The sequence below is a fragment of the Erythrolamprus reginae genome, chromosome 2, assembly GCF_031021105.1.
Source record: "Erythrolamprus reginae isolate rEryReg1 chromosome 2, rEryReg1.hap1, whole genome shotgun sequence".
In the NCBI taxonomy this organism is placed as follows: domain Eukaryota; kingdom Metazoa; phylum Chordata; class Lepidosauria; order Squamata; family Dipsadidae; genus Erythrolamprus; species Erythrolamprus reginae.
In genome coordinates, this window is record NC_091951.1 from 53592641 (window position 1) to 53614098 (window position 21458).

Consider the following 21458-nt stretch of genomic DNA (forward strand, 5'->3'; position numbering starts at 1 on the left):
ATTTTGACAATATTTCCTTGATAAAGTGCATCTTGTATTAAAATGGACATTTAAAAGCCTCAAATGCATAATACTTGACCATATTCTAACAGGGGTAACTTGACAATATTGTGTAATATGCACATTTTGAATATATACTTCACTGATAAATATTTATTAGATTTTTAGCTCGTCTTTATTACTTTATGTGTAATTGAAGCCAATCAACATACCCAATATTCTTTCCTCCTGTTTTCCACACAACTTTGTGAGTTAAGTTGGGCTGACACAGAGTAACTGGCCCAGTCACCCAGTCGGCTTTCATTCCTGATCTGTTACTACAACTCACTATTTCCTGGCTTCTAGACTGGTACCTTAACCACTACACTAAATTGGCTATAAGAACATAAGAAGAGCCATGCTGAATCATGCCAAAGCCCATCGAGTCCAGCATTCTGTGTCACACAGTGGTCCACCAATTGTACATGGGGATCTTGAGCAGAAAGGGCTATGAATGACAGTCCAATGTATAATATGAAAGTTCCCTTTAAGTTGTTTAATATGTGGTTCATTGCACTAGGATTTGATAGAAGTCCAAGAACAGAAATGATTAACTCACATCATGAAAAATGAAGTGAGAACTTGCAGTTCCCAAATCACAATAAACTCCAAATTTCATGTATCTCTGGGAAAACATCCTAGATCTGAATGAAATATTCTCATTGAATACTTTGTTCTGTACAAAATTGAATGGGCTGACAACATGTGAAATTGATTGTGAATCAGTGTTGCTTCCTAAGTGGATAGTTTGATTTCACAGAAGTTTGATTTACTTGGAGTTATATTGTGTTGTTTAAGTGTTCCCTTTATATATATATCCATGTAAGCACAACTGATTTAACCAGTTACTTAGATCCATTTGATTATGAGATAGGCAGCATATTAATTAATTACTCAATCCATCCATCCTTTAAAAATCTTGTTTAGAGCAACTGGAAAATTACAGTACCACTTTTGATGTTATGGATGTGCCTGCTGAGATTTTGGTGTCCTTCCTCAAATATAATACCTGGCCACCAAAATACATTTTCACAAATGTAATTAAACCATTCTGCTTACTTTATACTTACCATCACTCTTCTCATGTGACACATGTGACTTTCATGGTCAAGTAGTCAATAAACTTCCTTAACTGCATTCAGAAGGCAGCTCACAATGTGACATGTAGTGTCCACTCCACAGCAACCCACTATTCTTATAGTCTGTTTCTCTTTCTTGATGTGTAACAAGCACGTTATTCCCATTTACAAACTAGGTGACCATACTTGGTTTGCTGATGGTTTGTTAAGTTGGTCTATTATTCATATTTGGGAAAAAAGGCAAACACTGTTTTTTTCTAAATTCCAGATAGAAACTTTGAATTCTTTTATGGAAAGAGGCGTGACCTTGAATTTTGATACAACACTCATCAGTGCAAAGATGAAAATCTAAATTCAGTGGTTTCCTGGAGCCTCGTGACAAACTGTGCTTGCAATGTTGTTTTTTGATGCTGGCTTATTGCAATGTGCAAAAGCGATACACTGTGGTTTGTGAATCATATCTTGTGACTTAGCATGTCTGCTTACTTACAGAGCCTAGTTTTTAAAAAAAAAATGTATAATAGATTTATATATTACTTATTTTATAATATAATAACATAAAATTGTGTAATAAGAGAAATCATATAATTATTTCTATAATGTTACTCTACATCACTAACCCTACACTATTTTCCAGATTATTGGTTTCATTTGAAGTTAAACCAATCAGAAGTTGCAGGACTCTGAAATAATTCATGAGTAGAACATGCTTTTAAAATTTGTATCACCCAGCTGTTCTTCTGCCTATCTTTCCATCCATTATCTGCCTATCTATCTCTCCTTCCATCCCTCCCGTGACTTGAGTGCCCCTTATAATGAAATGCAATGGAAATTCCATCTCTCTGAATAGACCCCTGGTTCCCAGCACGAGGCTACACCCCACGGGGGTGGGTGGGTTGATTTTTAATAGGGGCAATCGGAACCTTGTTTAAACCAAGTTATTGGTCTTTTAGGCTTCCTCCACATGAGTAGGAGTTCACTTTTTGAATAGTAAGAATTATATGTCATGGGGGGGGGATATCAGGATTTTAGAGATGCTTAGGTAGGGCTTGGGCAAAAAAAGGCTGGGAACCACTGGAGTAGACCACATAAAAATATCACACATTGAAGAAAAATAAATGCCAGAATGTAAACCTGGATGAGACCACCATAAAATAAAATCTATCTCAGGGACATCAAGCTCGCGGCCTGCGGGCCAATATGTCACATGCTGGCCCCGCCCCCACCCAGTTTAACAAATGGGAAAAAAGTCCCAACACGTCACGTGATGCCGCAAGTTTTGACACCCATGATGTATTTTTAACAAAGGAAGACACAGTTTCTATTGGGGCCATTAATTCATTGAAGCTTGGTCTTTTTTTTTTCTTTTTTCTTTTCTTTACACATCACCAAATCTCTTTTCTTTTTCTTTCTTTTTTATTTTTTTGGGGAAAAAAATCATCATCACATTCTCCTTTCACACAACAAAAGATTGCTAGCTGTGTTACGGATACATCGTCATCTGAGATTCCCTTCCCAGTCATCGCGTTCCAAATCACAATCTTGACTGTCCCTCGTGGTTGGAGTAATACTGCATCAGGGCTTGTCTGCCAGTGGCACAGGTGGATTGGGCCCAAAGCCTCTGCTTCTTGAAGTCCAGCTGAAGCTCCTTGGGGCCCTCACATCTGCTTGTGAAAATCCCACTGGCACTCAAGTTTGTATTTTGCCATCTGTTCAATAGACGTTTGTATTAACAGAGTCTTTACATTCTCTGGCGAAACCCACATTACAGGTATGGTCAGCTGTCCAAGATCTGACTTACCTCAGAATCTACTGAAACCCGTTTTACAACCCTATAATAAAAATATACAATAACAGAAACGTATTTCCTTCTTTCTGACTGCGTTTTGTCTGGAAACAATAAAGAACACGTCTTGATGTCAGTCTCCCAATTATTTTAAAGCACAAAGAGAGAGAAGAGAGTGTGAGAGAGAGAGAGAGAGAGAGAAACCTCACATCCACCGTACTACACAATACATTGTGAGGCCTATATATATAAAACTACCCAATGTTGAAGCTATTGTTGTGTTCTTCTACTTCCAAAGAATGAAGTCCGTTCTACCCCGAGTATGGGTCCTTCAAACGGCCTCCATAAACGGGCTTGAAGTGGTCATCACCCAAGGGTAGAACGTAAGTGTAATGTGATTAGGGTGAATTCATTGTATTATGACTGTCAGAAAAAAGATACCTCTTGGTAATGAACAGCAGTTAACATATGCCAGGAAACCAGAGCACCAGTAAACAATTCTATACTTAAAACAAGCTCATGCTGACACTACAGAACCATTTACAATTCTTTTGGTTGTAACCTTCCCCACCCACCCACCCCAAAAAAGTTAAAATTTTCGTGACTTTCCCCTCTCTAAAGAGATGTAAACTTTCTTCTCAGACCCGGGTCCTTTAACTTTTACACTTAATGGTGTGTGTAAATGTATCTGTATGCTTCTATTTTTTAAAGGAAAAAAACCCCCAAAACTCATTTCCTACTTTGTGTTTATGATATGGACCAATAGGAAGGTAACCTGCAATGCCTGAAAAAGTAGCCTGAGAATTCAGGAATTTTTTAAAAAAATGACATACTTTTAAGTAGGGGTGGGGGGTGGGGGGGGTGTTCTGCTGATACCAAAGGGAAAGTGGTGGCTAAAAAAGGGTTCTGAATCAATCTTTGTTTTTAGATCTGCCCAAAAAAACTCACAATAGATGTCTCTGGGTATCCCAGTGACCCCTATGAGGAAGACATTCTTCTGACATTACCAAATACGGAAGTATTATTCTCCCAAACTCTCATTGACTGAACAAATGCGGGAATTAACATCCGCTTCTTTGCAATCTGGTGGGGAAAATAGCCCCCTTAGACAGGTGGTGGAAATAAAAAGCCAAGAGAAAGGAAAAAGAAAGAAAGAAAAAAGGAGAGATTAAACAAAACGAGTAGCTAACTGCTCATTAAAAGAAAACAACGTCAACTAAAAACATATGGGTGAACAGGGTATTAAATGGATGGCAGCTACTTATGGGAAGGAGGTAAATTTGTAACTATAACATGCTAAAATAAATTTTTATCCCTCCCTCCCTTCCTCCCCCAAATAAAATGTGCAAAATATATTCACCATGCCAACAATTATCACTATTTATAGACCTTTTGTCTATGACCTCCTCTTAACAGCTCCCTGTTTTGCCTGGATTGTTTTGTTACAATAAAAAGCGCTTGAAAACCTAGAGCAGTGCAAGTTGATGAAATAATTACATTCTCTAACACTGTGCTTGGGTCACGCAGTTATGCTATGATACAGTTTTTACTCTTTTGCCTTTTTCGGCTGTGTAACTGTCCTCGACCACCCAGTGTAGAAGACTTAGGCATGTTGTATGAGCCGTATTTGTGAAGAAGATCTTCATTGGTGACGTACTGGAGTCGGCTTGGTTGTGGAATCGGTTCTCCGAGGAAGTAGCCTTCATTGTCAGATTCGGAGGAGGAGGAGCACGTGGAGCACCAGTCGTATTCAGCAAAGTAGGGTCCCCATCTCTCGCCAAAGTGATTTTGCAAAGCCAGGTCTGAGACGGTCCTCGGACACTGACCGTACAGATTTCTCCGGGTGTTCTGCTCCATGGTCTCCCGGCAACTTCTTTGCTGCAAAAATTGGTCGTAGTCCTCTCTGGCTCGTAGAGAGGGCCTCTCTTTCAACTTATAGTTTTGTTCACTAGTGAGATGAAGAGCATTATCTGAGCGGGAGCGCCTGGACCGTCGGGGCCTGTGGGGGCGATAACGCCGATCATCCTCTCGGATGTTAGTCCGTCTGGGTGTGCGTTCGCTCATCGGGGGATGCCTGATATTGTCTTGTCCAGGCAATTTGTTACCAGCCATCCCACTTTCATAATCAAAGCTCTGGTGCATCCTTCCATGGGATGAGGTGTCCATGTATCCAATGGGATTGGCAAGATTGTGTAGGTTGGCTTCAACATCTTGGTACTGCTGAACAGAAATGAGGCTGCGGACGGATTCGGCACTTCTGAACTGTACAGAAGAGTTGAGGGTTCCCATGTTACTCATCTTCTCCGAGACGTTCATTCCCGAATCTTTGCTTAGATCTGGCATGGAGAATCGGGACAGATGTTCCTGTCGCTTGGCACCACCATCTGCAGACAGACCTTTTCAAGAGAGACAGAGAAAGACACAGCGATATTTAGTCACATGCTCAATTAGTTTTAAAACTATTATTGGATCTTTGATGTGTTTAAGATTTTAAATGACAACACAATGGCATTTCTGTGACTCTTTGTACTTTTTAGGTAGCTGTGAAATCCAGCATAACTTCATATACTTTTGATTTATTAACTAAGACCCAAGTGCCAGGTGATGATAATGATGATGATGATGATAATAAAGCAATTTAAATTTAGATGTTCTATCTAGAGTGCAACCTTTCAACTGAACTTTCTAAGTTCTGTCATTAGACTATTGTTCTCTTACACTAGAGTCTTGCCAATTAATTTTATCTCTCTGAATATATCTACCTATTTGACTTAAATTTGACTTAAATCAAATCAAATTAAATTACCTACTGTATATTGCCTTCAAGTCAGTTGTTTTTTTAGCTCCTGGTAATTTGCCTGGACAAATCTCTGCTGTTTTATTGTGAAAGGTTTTGAGAAATAGTTTGTCATTGCCTCCTTCCGAGGGCTGAGACAGAGTGACTGGTCCAAAACTACACCTGGCTTTGAGCCTAAGTTGGGATTAGAACTCAGTCTCCCACTTTCTAGCCTGATACCTTAATCACTACACCAAACTAATTCTTCATTTTCATGTTCCATTAATATAACTCCTACATATAACTGTGGCGCTACATAAAATAGTTATTTTCATTCTATTCCACGCAGTTTTCTTTTTACTCTAATTCTTGTTGCTTTTTCCATTTCTTCTAGGTTCGCATTGCCTTTAGGTCTGCTCCACATTATCAACCTCTCACTGCCTTTAGATCTGCCCACATTATGAACCTCTTATTACCCTTATATCAGGAAAGCAAACCCCATTTCCTTCTGATGATGTTATATAGTTTGGTAATGAAAAGTCTGCAAGAAAACAACCAAGCTCGAGAGCACCAAGGACCCTGAGCATTTCCCTTCCATCAGTACCATTAAACCACTCATTCTTCCTTCAAAATATTCATTCAAATCTATCAGGGTTTTATGTTCATCGCTTTCCAACAAACACCTGTAAGCTTAAAAGCCCATATTCATAACAAACCTTCTTCTAAAAAGATGCTGACCAAACTATCACCATTTTTATTTATTCTTAGTTCTCCACATGGTTCACTTTTTCTGCATTGTTTTATTCTCACTCATCCATCTTGCGAACTAACAAAATATAATTATATATTATATTTATAACTTTCTCCAGATTGCATCCATTGCAATATGGGAGAAAGAGATATCGCAGAAGATGGCATCATTTTTCTCCAAAGTTTATTCCAGATTCTATCGTTTCCAACAAATGATTGCATCCCAACCATTTGTTGGAAAGTAACTTGAAACTATCACCATCCTACGCTGTTTGAGCAGTATCCTTCATCCTGCGAATTGTTAACTTTCACATGAACTAGACATAATCTAGATTTAATTTTGAGTTATGGTGAAAGATGAGCTGTCCTAAACAAAGAGACGGAGTAAAAAAAACCCTTTATTTTTTTAAAAAAATACTTGAAATTCCCAAAGATATGTGGAAACCAATTAATTCTGACTATGTCATAAGAAGGCACATTGGCTAAGCAGTTAAAGCGTTGGTTTTGTTGACCGGAAAGCTAGCAGCCCAGGTTCTAGTAACGGGAGTTCACCCATGCAATGGGGTAAGCTCCCATTACTTGCTGAAGCTGCCAACCTAGCATGTAAATGTGAGTAGATAAATAAGTACCACTTCTGTTGGAAGATAACAGTGCTCTATGACATTATGACCACATGACCATAGAAATGTATTCAGGCCTTAAAATGGAGATGAGCACCACCTCCTAAAGTCAGTGCAGTTAGCGGAGTAAAAGTCGCTGGGGACTCTTACATTTTTTAATGTCACAAGTAGGCAAATGTATGCAATTAATAATCAGGAATATTATAAATTTAGCTTCCTAATAGTAATAGCACCTGTGCAAAAATTAGCCATCTGTCTAGATATTTCTGCAGATACTTTGTGCAATTGATGGCAAGTTTTATCTCCATCAGACCTGCCAAGATAGTTTAGGACAGTGACAGGGAACTTATGGCACGGGTGCCACAGGTGGCACGCAGAGCCATATCTGCTGGCATGTGAGTTGTTGCTCTAACGCAGCTCCAATATGCATGTATGTGCCAGTCAGCTACTTTTTGGCTCTCAGAGGTTGTTTTTGGCTTCCAGAGAGCCTCCGGGGTGGATGGGGGAGGGAAAGGCATTGAATTATGGGTGTGGGCACTCATGCATGCACAACAGCACGTGCCCACACTCTTTTGGCACCCGAGGAAATAAAGGTTTGCCATCACTGGTTTAGGACGAAAAAACGTCAATCTGAATTGCAATGGTCTTCAACCCCAAATTACTCCCACAGGGATTAAGCTTCAATTGCTTAAAAAATCTGTGTCTTCTCTTTTAACTTTATATTGGCTCTCCTGGATGTAATGAAACCAAATACCGGGTTGTAAGACTGCAGTAGTCAAGAACTGAAAACTGTTTTTTTTCCTCTCCCCCTCCCATTCCAAGGATGAGAATGAGCGAGATTTTGGTAATTTTCGCCGATATTTGTGCTTCCACGCATGTGCAGAAGTTAAAAATCAGCAAAAATTGCAAAAATCTCATTTGCAGGAGCGTCCTCATCCAAGATTTTGCTTGCTGCACATGCGCAAAAGCCAAATCTCATGCAGGGGCATACGTGCATCATGTCGGGGATGTGCAGCTTCCAGCGCATCCTGGAATTTGCTACTGGGATGACGCACCTGACCACCACTGTACTGAAACTGTAAAATAATCAGGGGAAATGTTTCCTTAAGCATCCATTTAAATCAAAATCTAAGGGGTCAAGATTACCTAGAAGCTCCTTAAATGAAGTACAGTGGTACCACTACTTAAGAACTTAATTCATTCCGTGAGCAGGTTCTTAAGTAGAAACGTTTGTAAGTAGAAGCAATTTTTCCTATAGGAATCAATGTAAAAGCAAATAATGCGTGCAAACCCATTAGGAAAGAAATAAAAGCTCGGAATTTGGATGGGGGTAGGAGGAGGAAGAAGAGGAGGACAGTCGCTGCCCAGAGCGAAGGGAGTGTTTTTTTTCGTCTGGGCGCTGGCAGAGGTTTATTCCCTCTCCAAACGCCCAGAGAAAGGAAAATGCTTCGTTCTCTCTGGACTGCCAAAGCCACCTTAAGCACCACTGAAAGGCTCCTCTGGCAGCCCAGAAAAGCCCGAGATGGCCAGGATTAAAGGGGGAATGGCAGGAAAGTGGCCAGGCCTTCTGCCGCTCTCAAATTTCCTGGGAAAGTTTTCCAGGCTCAGGTTCTTAAGTAAAAAATAGTTCTTAAGAAGAGGCAAAAAAATCTTGAACACCCGGTTCTCATCTAGAAAAGTTCTTAAGTAGAGGTGTTCTTAAGTAGAGGTACCACTGTAATTAGAATTCCTAACCTAGTGAGTTTTATACTTGAGGTTCCTCAGAATATATCAAACTTAAACATTTGGATTGGACCGTTTGTGAGAATTTGAGTTTATATAAATGAAAATTTGGGAAGCAGAAAACAAAAGGGGAATGACTCCAGTTTTACAGATATTTAAAGCAGTAAGCACACAATTATCATTTGTGCTAAAAGCAAAATACTTTGGGCCTAATCCGCGACAGCTTTTATTTATTCTTTCCAGTCAGCAGAGAGTTGAAAAATAATTTGCAGATATTCCAAGGCCTTAGTTTGACCTAAACTGTTGTTATTTATTTTCTATTGGTGGATAAAGCCGGCAAGCTTTTCTCACCAAAGGGTACGGTTTTTTAAAAAAAGAGAATAATGAGATACTTTTTCCAGAGTACAAAATCGAAGCTTGAACACATTGCCTTAAACCTACTTGCATGTTTTTTACCTCCCAAAATAAATATAAAAGCAATCTGAAACAGATTTATTTGCCAATTCTGGATAATATAAAATTATATTAATGTCAATCCTAAAAAGAAAAGAAGGTAGTGTGAAATTGCTTCAGTCCTTCTGGATAAGGATTGTCATAAGGAGACATCCTGGGGGGTGGGGGCGAATCTTACTTGTTCTGAAATGTTTTCATGAAATGTCATCATCAAATTTAAATAGTTTTTAATCAACAGAAGGCACCACCATCTTTTCCCAAATCCTTTCTTTAGGAATTGAATAATCTAGAAGGCATCAATTCAGATTTTCTAACATATATTTTTAGCTCTCTCATTTACAGATAGACCTCGATTTACAACAACCATAATAGTGTCTGCCATTTCGGTCATAAAAAATGATAGTTGTTAAGCAGATTGCCATATATATCTGTGGTCCACTTTATGACCTTTTTCTTTGTGGCAGTCATAAAGCAAATGCTGTACTTGTAAAGTGAACATTGTGGTTATTAAGCCAACCTGTTGCTCTCTATGGATCAGAGGTTTTGTTTTTGTACTTTTGGCCAGAAATCAAAACTAAAAAGAAGTTTATTCTGACAAAATCAGAATAAAATACAGTAAGATGAATATGAGTGCTACTGATTGCCAAGTGCCCAAAATGTGGTCACATTGGGTACATGTGGATGATTGGGAGATGTCAGAACTTTCGAATCCAGATTTTAAATCACTTTGAGGTTTGTTGTAACCTCAAAATGGCCGCTAAGCAAATAGTTGTAAGCAGGTTGCAACTTACTTCCGCTACCGGCGTGAATGCGCATGTAGCTCCAGGTGTATGTCCGGCAGGCGCAGATGTGCCTTGGAGTGAGATTTGGCTTCTGCGCATGCGCAGGAAACAAATCTTGCGAGAATATGCAGGTGCTTGAGATTTCAGCAATTTTTTTTGCTTCTGTGCATGTGCAGAAGCGAAAAATCACCGAAAATTGCTGAAATCTCGCATGCCTGCATGTTCTCTCACAAGATTTTGCTTCTTGTGCATGCACAGAAGCCAAATCTTACACACAGCTCCAATTTCACTACTGGAACTCCGTCCCTCCCCCATCCAGATAGGAACCCAATATTGGTTGTAAGTCAAGTCATTAAGACCACCTTTACTTGTAGCTTGTAAGGAGATATGGAAAGCTAAAGAAGTGAGTCTAGAGTCAGGCGGTAGGGAAAGCAAGTAGGATGCTTGGCTGCATAGCTAGAGGTATAACAAGCAGGAAGAGGGAGATTGTGATCCCGCTATATAGAGCGCTGATGAGACCACATTTGGAATACCGTGTTCAGTTCTGGAGACCTCACCTACAAAAAGATATTGACAAAATTGAACAGGTTCAAAGACGGGCTACAAGAATGGTGGAAGGTCTTAAGCATAAAACGTATCAGGAAAGACTTCATGAACTCAATCTGTATAGTCTGGAGGACAGAAGGGAAAGGGGGGACATGATCGAAACATTTAAATATGTCAAAGGGTTAAGTAAGGTTCAGGAGGGAAGTGTTTTTAATAGGAAAGTGAACGCAAGAACAAGGGGACACAATGTGAAGTTAGTTGGGGGAAAGATCAAAAGCAACATGAGAAAATATTATTTTACTGAAAGAGTAGTAGATCCTTGGAACAAACTTCCAGCAGATGTGGTAGATAAATCCACAGTAACTGAATTTAAAATGCCTGGGATAAACATATATCCATCCTAAGATAAAATACAGGAAATAATATAAGGGCAGACTAGATGGACCATGAGGTCTTTTTCTGCTGTCAGACTTCTATGTTTCTATGAGTCTAGAAATATCAATTTCTTTTCCAGTAAAGGTATATGGAGATTCTCAGTCACCCAGGTCATATGGCTGTCCCAAATGTGCCTTTCTTTCCTCCCCCAGGAGGCAACTGGACTGTTTCATTTTTCTTCTTCAGCTATAAATTCCTTCCATTCCCTGCCATCTAGTCAGAGCTGAAGAAGTTTCTCAGATGAGAAGCAAAACATCTTGAAAGAAAAACAAGGAGTTGCTTTCTTTTAAAAAAACCCACATCTTTGGGGCCTTTTCCAGTACCCTCCAAAAGTGACAAAGAATTTTTATCATAAACCAAAAAAAAAAAAAAAAAAAAGGGAAATCTTGGGTTCTATAATCTCCCAGGGCTTGAGATGGATACTTAACATTAGAACCATCATTTAAAAAGGTACAACAAAGAATGTTCTTCCTGGGTCAAACGAGGAAGTTCAAACTACCTCGGGAGCTGTTGACCCAGATCTACAGAGGAATTATTGAGTCTGTCATCTGTACTTTGATAATTTAGTCTGGTTTTGTACAGCAACCAAACAGGAGAGATACAGACTCCCAACTGATACTTAGAACTGCAGAAAAAAAACAATTGCAACCAGCCTGCCTTCCATTGAGGACCTATATACTCCATGGGTCAGGAGGAGGAGGAAGGCCTGAGAAAATATCTGCAGACCTCTCACATCCTAGAAACATAGAAGATTGACGGCAGAAAAAAACCTCATGGTCCGTCTAGTCTGCCCTTATACTATTTCCTGTATTTTATCTTAGGATGGATATATGTTTATCCCAGGCATGTCCTGGACATAAATAGTTTTAACTCCTCCCCTCAGGAAACCCGCTATAGAGTACAGCATGCCAAAACAACTAAACATAAAGAGACATCCCCCCCCCTTTGTGCCATCACTCTGCCGAACACCTAACAGTATTGTTCTATGTCTAAGTATATTTACCCATGTTGTACAGCTGTGGTATTATTTTTATCCTTCTCATCTTCTCTACTACCTCCTCTTATTGGTATCATATTATGATTATGAATATGTTGCTTTCCATGTACATTGAGAGCTTCTGCATCCAAGACAAATTTCTTGTGGGTCTAATCACCCTTGGCCAAATAAAGTGTAATAACAACAACAATAACAAAAACAACAACAGAATTGGAAGGGACGTTGGAGGTCTTCTAGTCTAACCCCTTGCTTAGGCAGGAAACCCTACACTGCTTTAGACAGATAGTTATGCAACATCATCTTAAAACCTTCTAGTGTTGGAGCATTCACAACTTCTGGAGGAAAGTTGTTCCACTGATTAATTGTTTTGTCAGGAAATGTTTCCTTGGTTCTAAGTTGCTTCTCTCCTTGTTTAGTTTCTACCAATTGCTTCTTGTTCTACCCTCAGGTGCTTTTGGAGAATAGTTTGACTCCCTCTTCTTTGTGGCAACCCCTGAGATATTGGAACACTGCAATCATGTCTACTCTATTCTAAACATAAAACTACCATCTATCTATCTATCTATCTATCTATCTATCTATCTATCTATCTATCTATCTATCTATCTATCTATCTATCATCTATCCATCCATCCATCTATCCATCCATCCCCATCCATCCATCCATCCAATTTTTATGCTGCCCTTCTCCTTAGACTCAGGGCGGCTTACAACATGTTAGCAATAGCCCTTTTTAACAGAACCAGCTTATTTCCCCCACAATCCGGCTCCTCATTTTACCCATCTCGGAAGGATGGAAGGCTGAGTCAACCTTGAGCCGGTGATGAGATTTGAACCGCTGACCTTCAGATCTACAGTCAGCTTCAGTGGCCTGCAGTACAGCACTCTACCTGCTGCGCCACCCCGGCTCCTAATTTATTTCATATACTAAGTGAATTCTCCAGTTTTTCTTTCCAGACTTTAGCAATACCTAAAAACACAACTGATGGATGCAGAAGGCAGCAAACATATGCAACACATGTTCTTCCTCCTATCTTCCCCATAACAACCCTATGAGGTAACTGGTCCAAAATCACCCAGATATGATGTTGTTGGCTTTTTATTTTTTTTGGCCTAAGGACGGATTAGAACTCATGATATCACCCTTTCTAGCCTGATGCCTTAACCATTAGGCAAATTGGCTCTATTAAGTTTTGTATTTGTTGTGTAGACCATGATGAATTATAGAAAGCAACTTCTATATGTTAAAGGCAACTAATCTTATTGAAAAATCTGAATGATGGTCAGGAAGCAACAGCTAGACAAGAATCCAGGCACAACAAAATAGTTCAAAATTGGGAAAGTGCACAAAAGCATGTTTCATGATTACTGGTTAGGAGACAGTTATTTTTTTTTTGGTTTCTTTTAAGACTAGTTATTTTGCATCATTTGTGTGCCACTCAGAGCCTTTTTAGAACTGAGTGACAGGAAATTGTACAAATGAATACTCAAAAGAAATAAAAATTGGAACTGAAATTGCTAGGAAAAACATTATCAACCAGACGTATGAGTATAACACCATGCTGAGTGCAAACTATTTGATATCCAACATTAAAGCACATACTAATGTCACCTCAATAGAAAATATCAATCTAATGAAAATAGTCAGAATTTAAGTAATAACAGACTATTGTTTTCCAAGGCTCAAAAATTCACATAAATACGGTAGTAATCAAGACATTAATTAAAGAAATATCTGAAATATGAGAGATAGAATGGGATAATCAAGTCAGTCAAAATATTAAAATGGAAAAATGTGATATTGACAACAAAAGTACTGAATAACAAAGCCCCATTTTCCCAGCTATAAAACCATTTTGATAGATGGATCAACAGAAAGGGGACCAATGGACATCTTTGAATTTTAGTGCTGGAGAAAAGAGCTGAGAATACAAACCAAAGCAGAACAAATTATTCAATATCAGATAAATTCTGAATGCCATCTCAGAGTGGAAGTACTAATTATCAATATGACTCCAAAAGGGAATGGCTAAGAGAGAGAGGAGAGGGGGAAGGTAGGAAGGAAGGATATAATCAAATTTAGCAGCAGCTGAATTTCGTTACCAGAAAATGATCTATATTTTTTTAAAAGTCAAGTTTAAAGATACTGTATATGAAAATCCACCCAATAAAAATCAGGTTTAAAAATATATGAATATCCACCTAATAATCATAAAAAATATATGAATATCCATCCAGTAATATTGTTTGGAGAACAACAGCATATTTTTCCCGTGGGAATTTGAGAATGGAAGTAAAAATGTTTGTACCTGAAGTAGGATAATGTATAGCTTTTTGCCAGATGTAATATGAAAAAAAGAGAGAGCTAATAATAAAATGTTATATCTGACAGTAATAATAGCCATTTCTTTCAATTTGTCAGGTAATTTCAAGAAAGTGGGGATTATTCAAGGTATTTCAAACATATCATATAATGAAAATATGACATATACCTTGCATTTGTACTCTATGCTATTCCATCATTAATACTGGAAAACAAAACCCATAGCTATTTCATCTTATAACTTCTCAAGAATATCCCTGTTTGAACAATCCACTGGAAACAATGGGCATTCGTGTTTCCATCTTATGGTTCGCAGGCTGCACACAGCACTGCAAGTATTTTCTTTCTAATCTCGCCAGTTTCATCAATGTTGACAGATTTTTCTCTTTCAGTACAGTATTTGCGATTTGTAGCTCCCGTGGTTTTGAAGAAAAATACACACACACTTCGTGCTAATTAAAAGTACGCAAAAATTAAAAAACAAACAAAACAAAAACAGATTTCACCTGATTGTAATAACGCTTGTTCTCAAGCACAGCCGCTAAGCCCATATTGAAGACACATATTCCATTTGGAAATTGTTGCAAATAGCACATTGGTTAAATTTATGAAATGACTGAATGGCTGACAATGACGAGCACAGGAATGTAATAACATCAGATGGAACAAGAAATGTAAGGAACAATAATGGCTAACTCAAGGCTAAATTCGACATTTCTGTCCATGTTTAGTTTTTCTTTTTAATTCCACCGCAAAAAAGCTATTTCTTTTGTACATTAATGATATTGCTGAGGCTTTTGCTAAGCCAGAATTCCATCTTTTGCCTTTCACCTTCTCTCTGTTCTGCTAGATACCAATGATATAGCCATTCCATCTATAACTCGTGTGGGTAGGCACTAATGCCTTAAAGCATTAATACCATATTGCTCTAAGGAATACCATTTACTCTAAAATGAAGGTTTAGTGCTCTCACGAAAGCACTTTAAACCTCTAATTAGTTGGGATATCAATGGGAGCCTTATCGAGTGGGCTAAAACCTGTAAGTACTTAAGTGTTTACATTCAATCTTCCACCTGCTGGACCAGCCAATCCAGTGAGCTTAAAGATCATCCCTTCTGATTACTGATATGCAAGTCAACTTGGTAATAACTATGTTCCAGTAGCAATTAAATTATTTTAAAGCTAAAGGTCTGAGCGTGATGCTGTAGGGTGCTCAGTTACCAAGAACACCTCAAATCTCCTACAAATCAGATTCATAAATCAGAATTTCTAAAAGCTGTAACATGTTTCCCATATTCCACCTTCTAATGCCGCTATACGGCTAGAATTAGGCTGTGTTTCTTTTCTTAGTTTTCTGGATGAAGCAAATTCCCTAGGGAACATTCTGGGTCCATCTCGATAGATAAGTTCATCTCCTGTAAGGAGACAGATAATCATGACCTGATATACTGCAGTTTTTATGTTCCAGCAGTATCTATCCTTGAATATCAATGGATTTTGACAGAAAATGGATATGAAATATCTCATAATACCGTAAGTATTAAATGATATATTGGAATATTGTAGCTTTATTACCTTTCAGATTTGTTGCTTATCCCACCTTTTTCTATGTGAATCTGAGTTTCTTATTTCTAACGCCTTTGCTCTTATGTTCTTCCAAAGCATACAATAAAGAAATGAACAAAAATTGATCCTTGGCCCTGATGAAGTCACACGTATAACTTGAAAATACAAATTAGCTGAGGCTCTTTACAGGTTATCTATTCTTCTTGGCAATTAACATTATCTTGCTTTATATATTTGACTGACTTATGTGCGTAGTGCCTTTTTGAACTGTTCATGTAAAAAAAAAAACCAAAGCCAAAAAGAAATACAGGATAATAAATAATATCAACCACATAACGGTGAGGAATTAGACAAGAAAATAACTACACCCAACAGAGAAGGCTGATCCAAACAAACTCTAATTCAAAAGTGCTGCTGATATGGACAAGGCGGCAGCCAAATAGATCTCCTACATTACAACAAAGCTTTTGAAAACCTGGGCATGGCAACAAAAGATGTCTGTGCCATGCGGTTTTGCCAGATTGATTGACTAATTGACTGACGTCAGGCTGGTGTTGACTCTCAGTGACCATTTACATTTTCTCAATGATGATCTAAGCTAAGGGTATGAAACTCGTGGCCTGCGGGCGGATGTGTCATGCGCTAGCCACACCCACACCCCCATTTAGCAAGGGGAAAAAAATCATGATACATCATGTCACGTCGCAATGCCACGAGTTTGACACCCTGATCTAACTTGATCCTTCCAATCTTGCACCGGTATACACATTGCCACTATACCTGTAATGATATGTGGGATGACCTTGGGAGACAGGTGAAAGAGCTGCAGACTAGACAACTGAGTCTGCAGAAGGAATATGGGGGTGGCAAAACATCTCATAGGGATGGAGTTTCTTTGGACTGTAAAGGTGGGCGGGGAGTGGGGGAGATGTACTTTCAAGCTTACCAGATTCTGTTAACATAACCTTACAATGAAGCCAGAGCTAGTACTTCTGGAGGTGCTTCTTGTTTGTGCTACCTTGCATGGATGACAATAACTGAATCTATCTATCTTAGAAACATAGAATATTGACGGCAGAAAAAGAACCTATGGTCCATCTGGTCTGCCATTATCCTATTTCCTGTATTTTACCTTAGAATGGCTATATGTTTATCAAGGCATGTTTAAATTCAGTTACTGTGGATTTACCAACCACGTCTGCTGGAAGTTTGTTTACTCTTTCAGTAAAATATTTTCTCACATTGCTTCTGATCTTTCCCCCAACTAACCTCAGATTGTGTCCCCTTGTTATTGTGTACACTTTCCTATTAAAGAATTTTCCCTCCTGAACTTTATTTAACCTTTTAACATATTTAAATGTTTCGATCATATACCCCCTTTCCCTTCTGTCCTCCAGACTATACAGATTGAGTTCATTAAGTCTTTCCTGATACGTTTTACGCTTAAGACCTTCCACCATTTTTGTAGCCCATCTTTGGACCCGTTCAATTTTGTCAATATCTTTTTGTAGGTGAGGTCTCCAGAACTGAACACAGTATTCCAAATGTGGTCTCACCAGCGCTCTATACAGCGGGATCACAATCTCCCTCTTCCTGCTTGTTATACCTCTAGCTATGCAGGCAAGCATTCTACTTGCTTTCCCTACTGTCTGACCGCACTTTTCACCCATTTTGAGACTGTCAGAAATCGCTACCCCTAAATCCTTCTCTTCTGAAGCTTTTGCTAACATAGAACTGCCTTGCTGATGATTGTCCAAAAGGTCATGACAAATTAACAGGACATCTAATAGTGATTCTGCCAATGACTTTACTCAACTCATCAGTTGTGTGTGGCCAGAGGTGGATTGCTAAGGTGGAACGGTGACGTGTGCTCGCCCCCATGGATAGGAGAATAAGAAGAATAATATACATTGGATAGGAGAATAAGGGTCATATTGGTAAATTTACAGGCTAGAATGGATATACTGTACTCGTAGTGATAGACATTTTTTTGGCACACAAATTTAAATAGCACACAAAATAGTGCTTCCTTTGAAAAGAATCCTTGATCGTATTAGAACTTGCTCCTCTCCTAAAGGCAGCTGCTAATAAAATCTGTAAGAGGAGAAATATTAATATTTTCATTTATATTCACCTATGTCATGCCATTGAGATTCACTGCCACCTTCTTAAATGGATCTCTGACTTAGAAAGAAGCACAACTATAAAACCTGAGGTTCCATCTTGTCCCGGCTGAATGAATGAATTTAAGGGTTTTTAAAATTGTGTTACTGTTTTTTATATTGTGTTTTTATTCTACTGTTTGCCACCGAGAGTCCGCAAGGAGTTGGGCAGCATACTAGTTGAAATAATAAATAAATAGACCTAAGTTTGATTTTTCACCATGAGATAATTGAGTATGGGGAGCTATCGTTTTTAAAAGTAACAAAAATCTGCCCGGCAGAGGGCAGTAGTGCTCAAACACACAATGAATGAAAACATTTACCAACTCTTGTCATTACCAATGATATCAGTCTATGAGAACCCAATAACCAGAAGGCTGAGATATAAACCAAAATAGAATATCGTTGTGATGATAATAAGTCTGAAAATATAATGCCCAGTCAATAATCACACATATTATCCATTGAATTCAACTGATCTGTCATGTGAACAGAGAAGCTGGGATAAAGTCTCCATTTCATACACACACACACACACACACACACACACAGAGAGAGAGAGAGAGACAGAGAGAGAGAGACAGAGAGAGAGAGAGAGCGAAGATAAACTCAGTTTTTCTAGAATAAAGATTGGTTTGTGGTTGAAGAAGGATGATTAGTTTGGGACAAAGTTGGCTTTTTATGCTGGCAACCCTATGCATTTAATACCACAAAGATGGATCTGTATTACTGAGAAAATATGCAAGCATAGGAAGCACTGTTTGACATTGCCACGAGAATAAGTAAAATTTGAACTTCCTGACTGCTTTCAAAATACCTTTAAAAAAATATTCAGAATGCCTATTCATGGAAATAATATTATGTATATTAGGGGCAAAAAGTACAGCTATATATGGCCTGCCAGCATTCTTTTGTGGTGTCCAGAGCCCTAAAAATTATACTTTAAAAAAAATGTTTACATTTCTGGGAGTATCAAAAAGAACCTTGGTACTTATTTTGAGCATTCTATATACCTTAAAGGATCAGTTTTGATATTTCAAACATACCGTATTTTTCAAAGTATAAGATGCACCTTATTTTTTGGGGAGGAAAATAGGGAAAAGAATCTGCTTACTAGATATTCATCTGGCTAGTATCCTTAGGCTGGTCAGCTTAAGCACATTATTTTATCCCCTGGTTAGGGCTTTAAAAAAACCCAAAACCTTCTTTGGAGAGAGTAACAATGAAAGAGCTTGCAAGCCAGTAAGAGCTGGGAACATCGTTAGCACCTGATTAGGTCTGGAAATAAACATTTGGAGCAAGTCAGAGCAATGAAAAAAACCCTGCAAAGACTTAGGGCTTGGAAAACATTCTTCACAGAGAGAAACAATGAAAGAGCCTGCAAGGTAAGAGCTAGGAAGATCGTTAGCTGCTAGTTAGGGCTGAAAAAAAAGCTACATTGGGAGTATAAGACACACCCAAATTATCAGTCGCTTTTAGAGAGGAAAAAGGTGTGTCTTATACTCCAAAAATACGGTATTTCTACCCCCAGCTCCTGCCTCAAGTCTCCTTTTGGAGTGTGGCCCTCAATATGTCACACACAGCTTGTTGTGAACCTTAAGCTGACAGATATCGCACCGTTTCCCTCATTGGGAGGCTTCCCGTCCTGACATTTTCTGCAATAACTGGAAAAAGTTATTACCTGCAAATTTCTGTGAACTCCATAAATTGCTGGTTTTAAAAACCTCCCGCTCCATTAAACTCATTACATAAAGATATTTTAGGTCATAAAAGGTATCAAACTAAGATCTATTAGTTGATTTGGTACTTCACTCACGATGTTGACATACGTGCAGTGCAGCACAAAACATTTGAATAAAAGTGTTTCTCTCCGGAGGATTTTGAAACAGGGGGCTTTTTATTTTTCTTTCTACTACAACCTGAAAACTAAAGTCAGAAGTCTGTAAAACTCCATGTTGACTTCAAACTGTCTTCTTCCTTTCCCTACAAGAAGGCTTTGGAAAGCTAAGAATTTTTTTTAAAAAAATTAAGCCTCCCTAAATTTACAAATGACTAAATTCTAAAATAAATATATTATCAGGCTAACATGGGGGTGGGGGGAGGGAGGAAAAATGATTAAGAAACATTTCCCATATTTCTCTGCTTCTTGAAAAATCTCTAGTCACAATGGCAAACAATCTCTCTCTCTCTCTCTTTGCTGCACAACTGAAAAACGTCATTCTAATGCTCCATTCATTCAGATTGGAGGAATCCAGCCAGACCCACAGAAGAGGAAAATGGTGAACAATCAGAATAGAACAGGAAGAGACCTTAGAGGTCTTCTAGTCCAACCCCTTGCTCAAGCTGGACACCCTATAATAGTGATAGAGAACCTTTGTTGGCTTGGGTGCCAAGAGGGCGGGACACATGCACAATAGTGCATGCGTGTGTGCGTACATTATTATTATTATTATTATTATTATTATTATTATTATTATTATTATTATTATTAATTAGATTTGTATGCCGCCACTCTCCGGAGACTCGGAGCGGCTCACAACACAAAACACGGTACAAATCCAACAATAAAAAGCAATTTAAAACCCTTAGTATAAAAACAATCATACATCTCAGAAAAAATCTTGTGTAAAACGGAAATGGCCCGGGGGAATCAATATCCACAATACAATTGCTTTCCCCCACGTATGTGCGCACAATCAACCCCATGCTGGCCCCCCCACGCATCCACCCACACTGAAACCTCTGGACTTCCAGTAGGCCTGTTGGGCTATTTTTTGTCTTCCCCAGGCTTCAGGAGGCCTTTTCAGGAGTTGGTTTCCAAACTTCCAGTAGGCCCATTGGGCCTGTTTTTCACCATCCACAGATTCTGGAGGCTTTCCTAATGGCCTCCCCTACCCTCCAGGGGCCGAAACTCAGCTGGTGAGCTGGAGCTGACATAGGTAACACCTCTCATGCCCTCAGATGTGGCTCCATGTGCTGCCTGTGGCCCTATACCATTTCAGACAAGTGCCTGTCCAATCTTTTGTTAAAAACCTCCAGTGATGGAGAAACCACAACTTCTGTAGGCAAGCTGTTCCACTGGTTAATTGTTCTCACTGTTAGGAAGTTTGCTCTTGGTTCTAGGTTGCTTCTCTCAATTAATTTATATCCATTGTGTCTTGCCTTGCCTTCAAATGCTTCAGAAAATAGGCTGATCCCCTCTTCTTTACGGCAGCCAGCCCTCAAATATTGACATACTGCTATAATGTCACTCCTAGACCTTCTTTTTTCCAGATTAACCATACCCAATTCTTGCAACCATTCTTCATATGTTATTTTTTCAGGCCCTCAACCATCTTAGTTGCACTTTGGTCAGCAAATAGTTTTAAGGGAACTCCATTCCTGATCTTTATGCTGAGGAAGACACTGACATTCCATAAAGC

At 38.8% G+C, this 21458-nt stretch overlaps 1 protein-coding gene across 3 annotated transcripts in view; it reads right to left on the reverse strand.

Annotated features, from left to right (window-relative positions):
• Positions 1-2515: 2515 nt before the first annotated feature.
• PRICKLE2 (prickle planar cell polarity protein 2) overlaps positions 2516-21458 on the reverse strand; it is a 497544-nt gene continuing 478601 nt past the window's right edge. For all 3 annotated transcript variants that reach the window (XM_070738161.1, XM_070738163.1, XM_070738162.1), the window contains exon 8: positions 2516-5300. In XM_070738161.1, the coding sequence (XP_070594262.1) occupies positions 4432-5300 (869 nt within the window). In that variant the 3' untranslated portion in view covers positions 2516-4431. The remainder of the gene's footprint in view (positions 5301-21458) is intronic.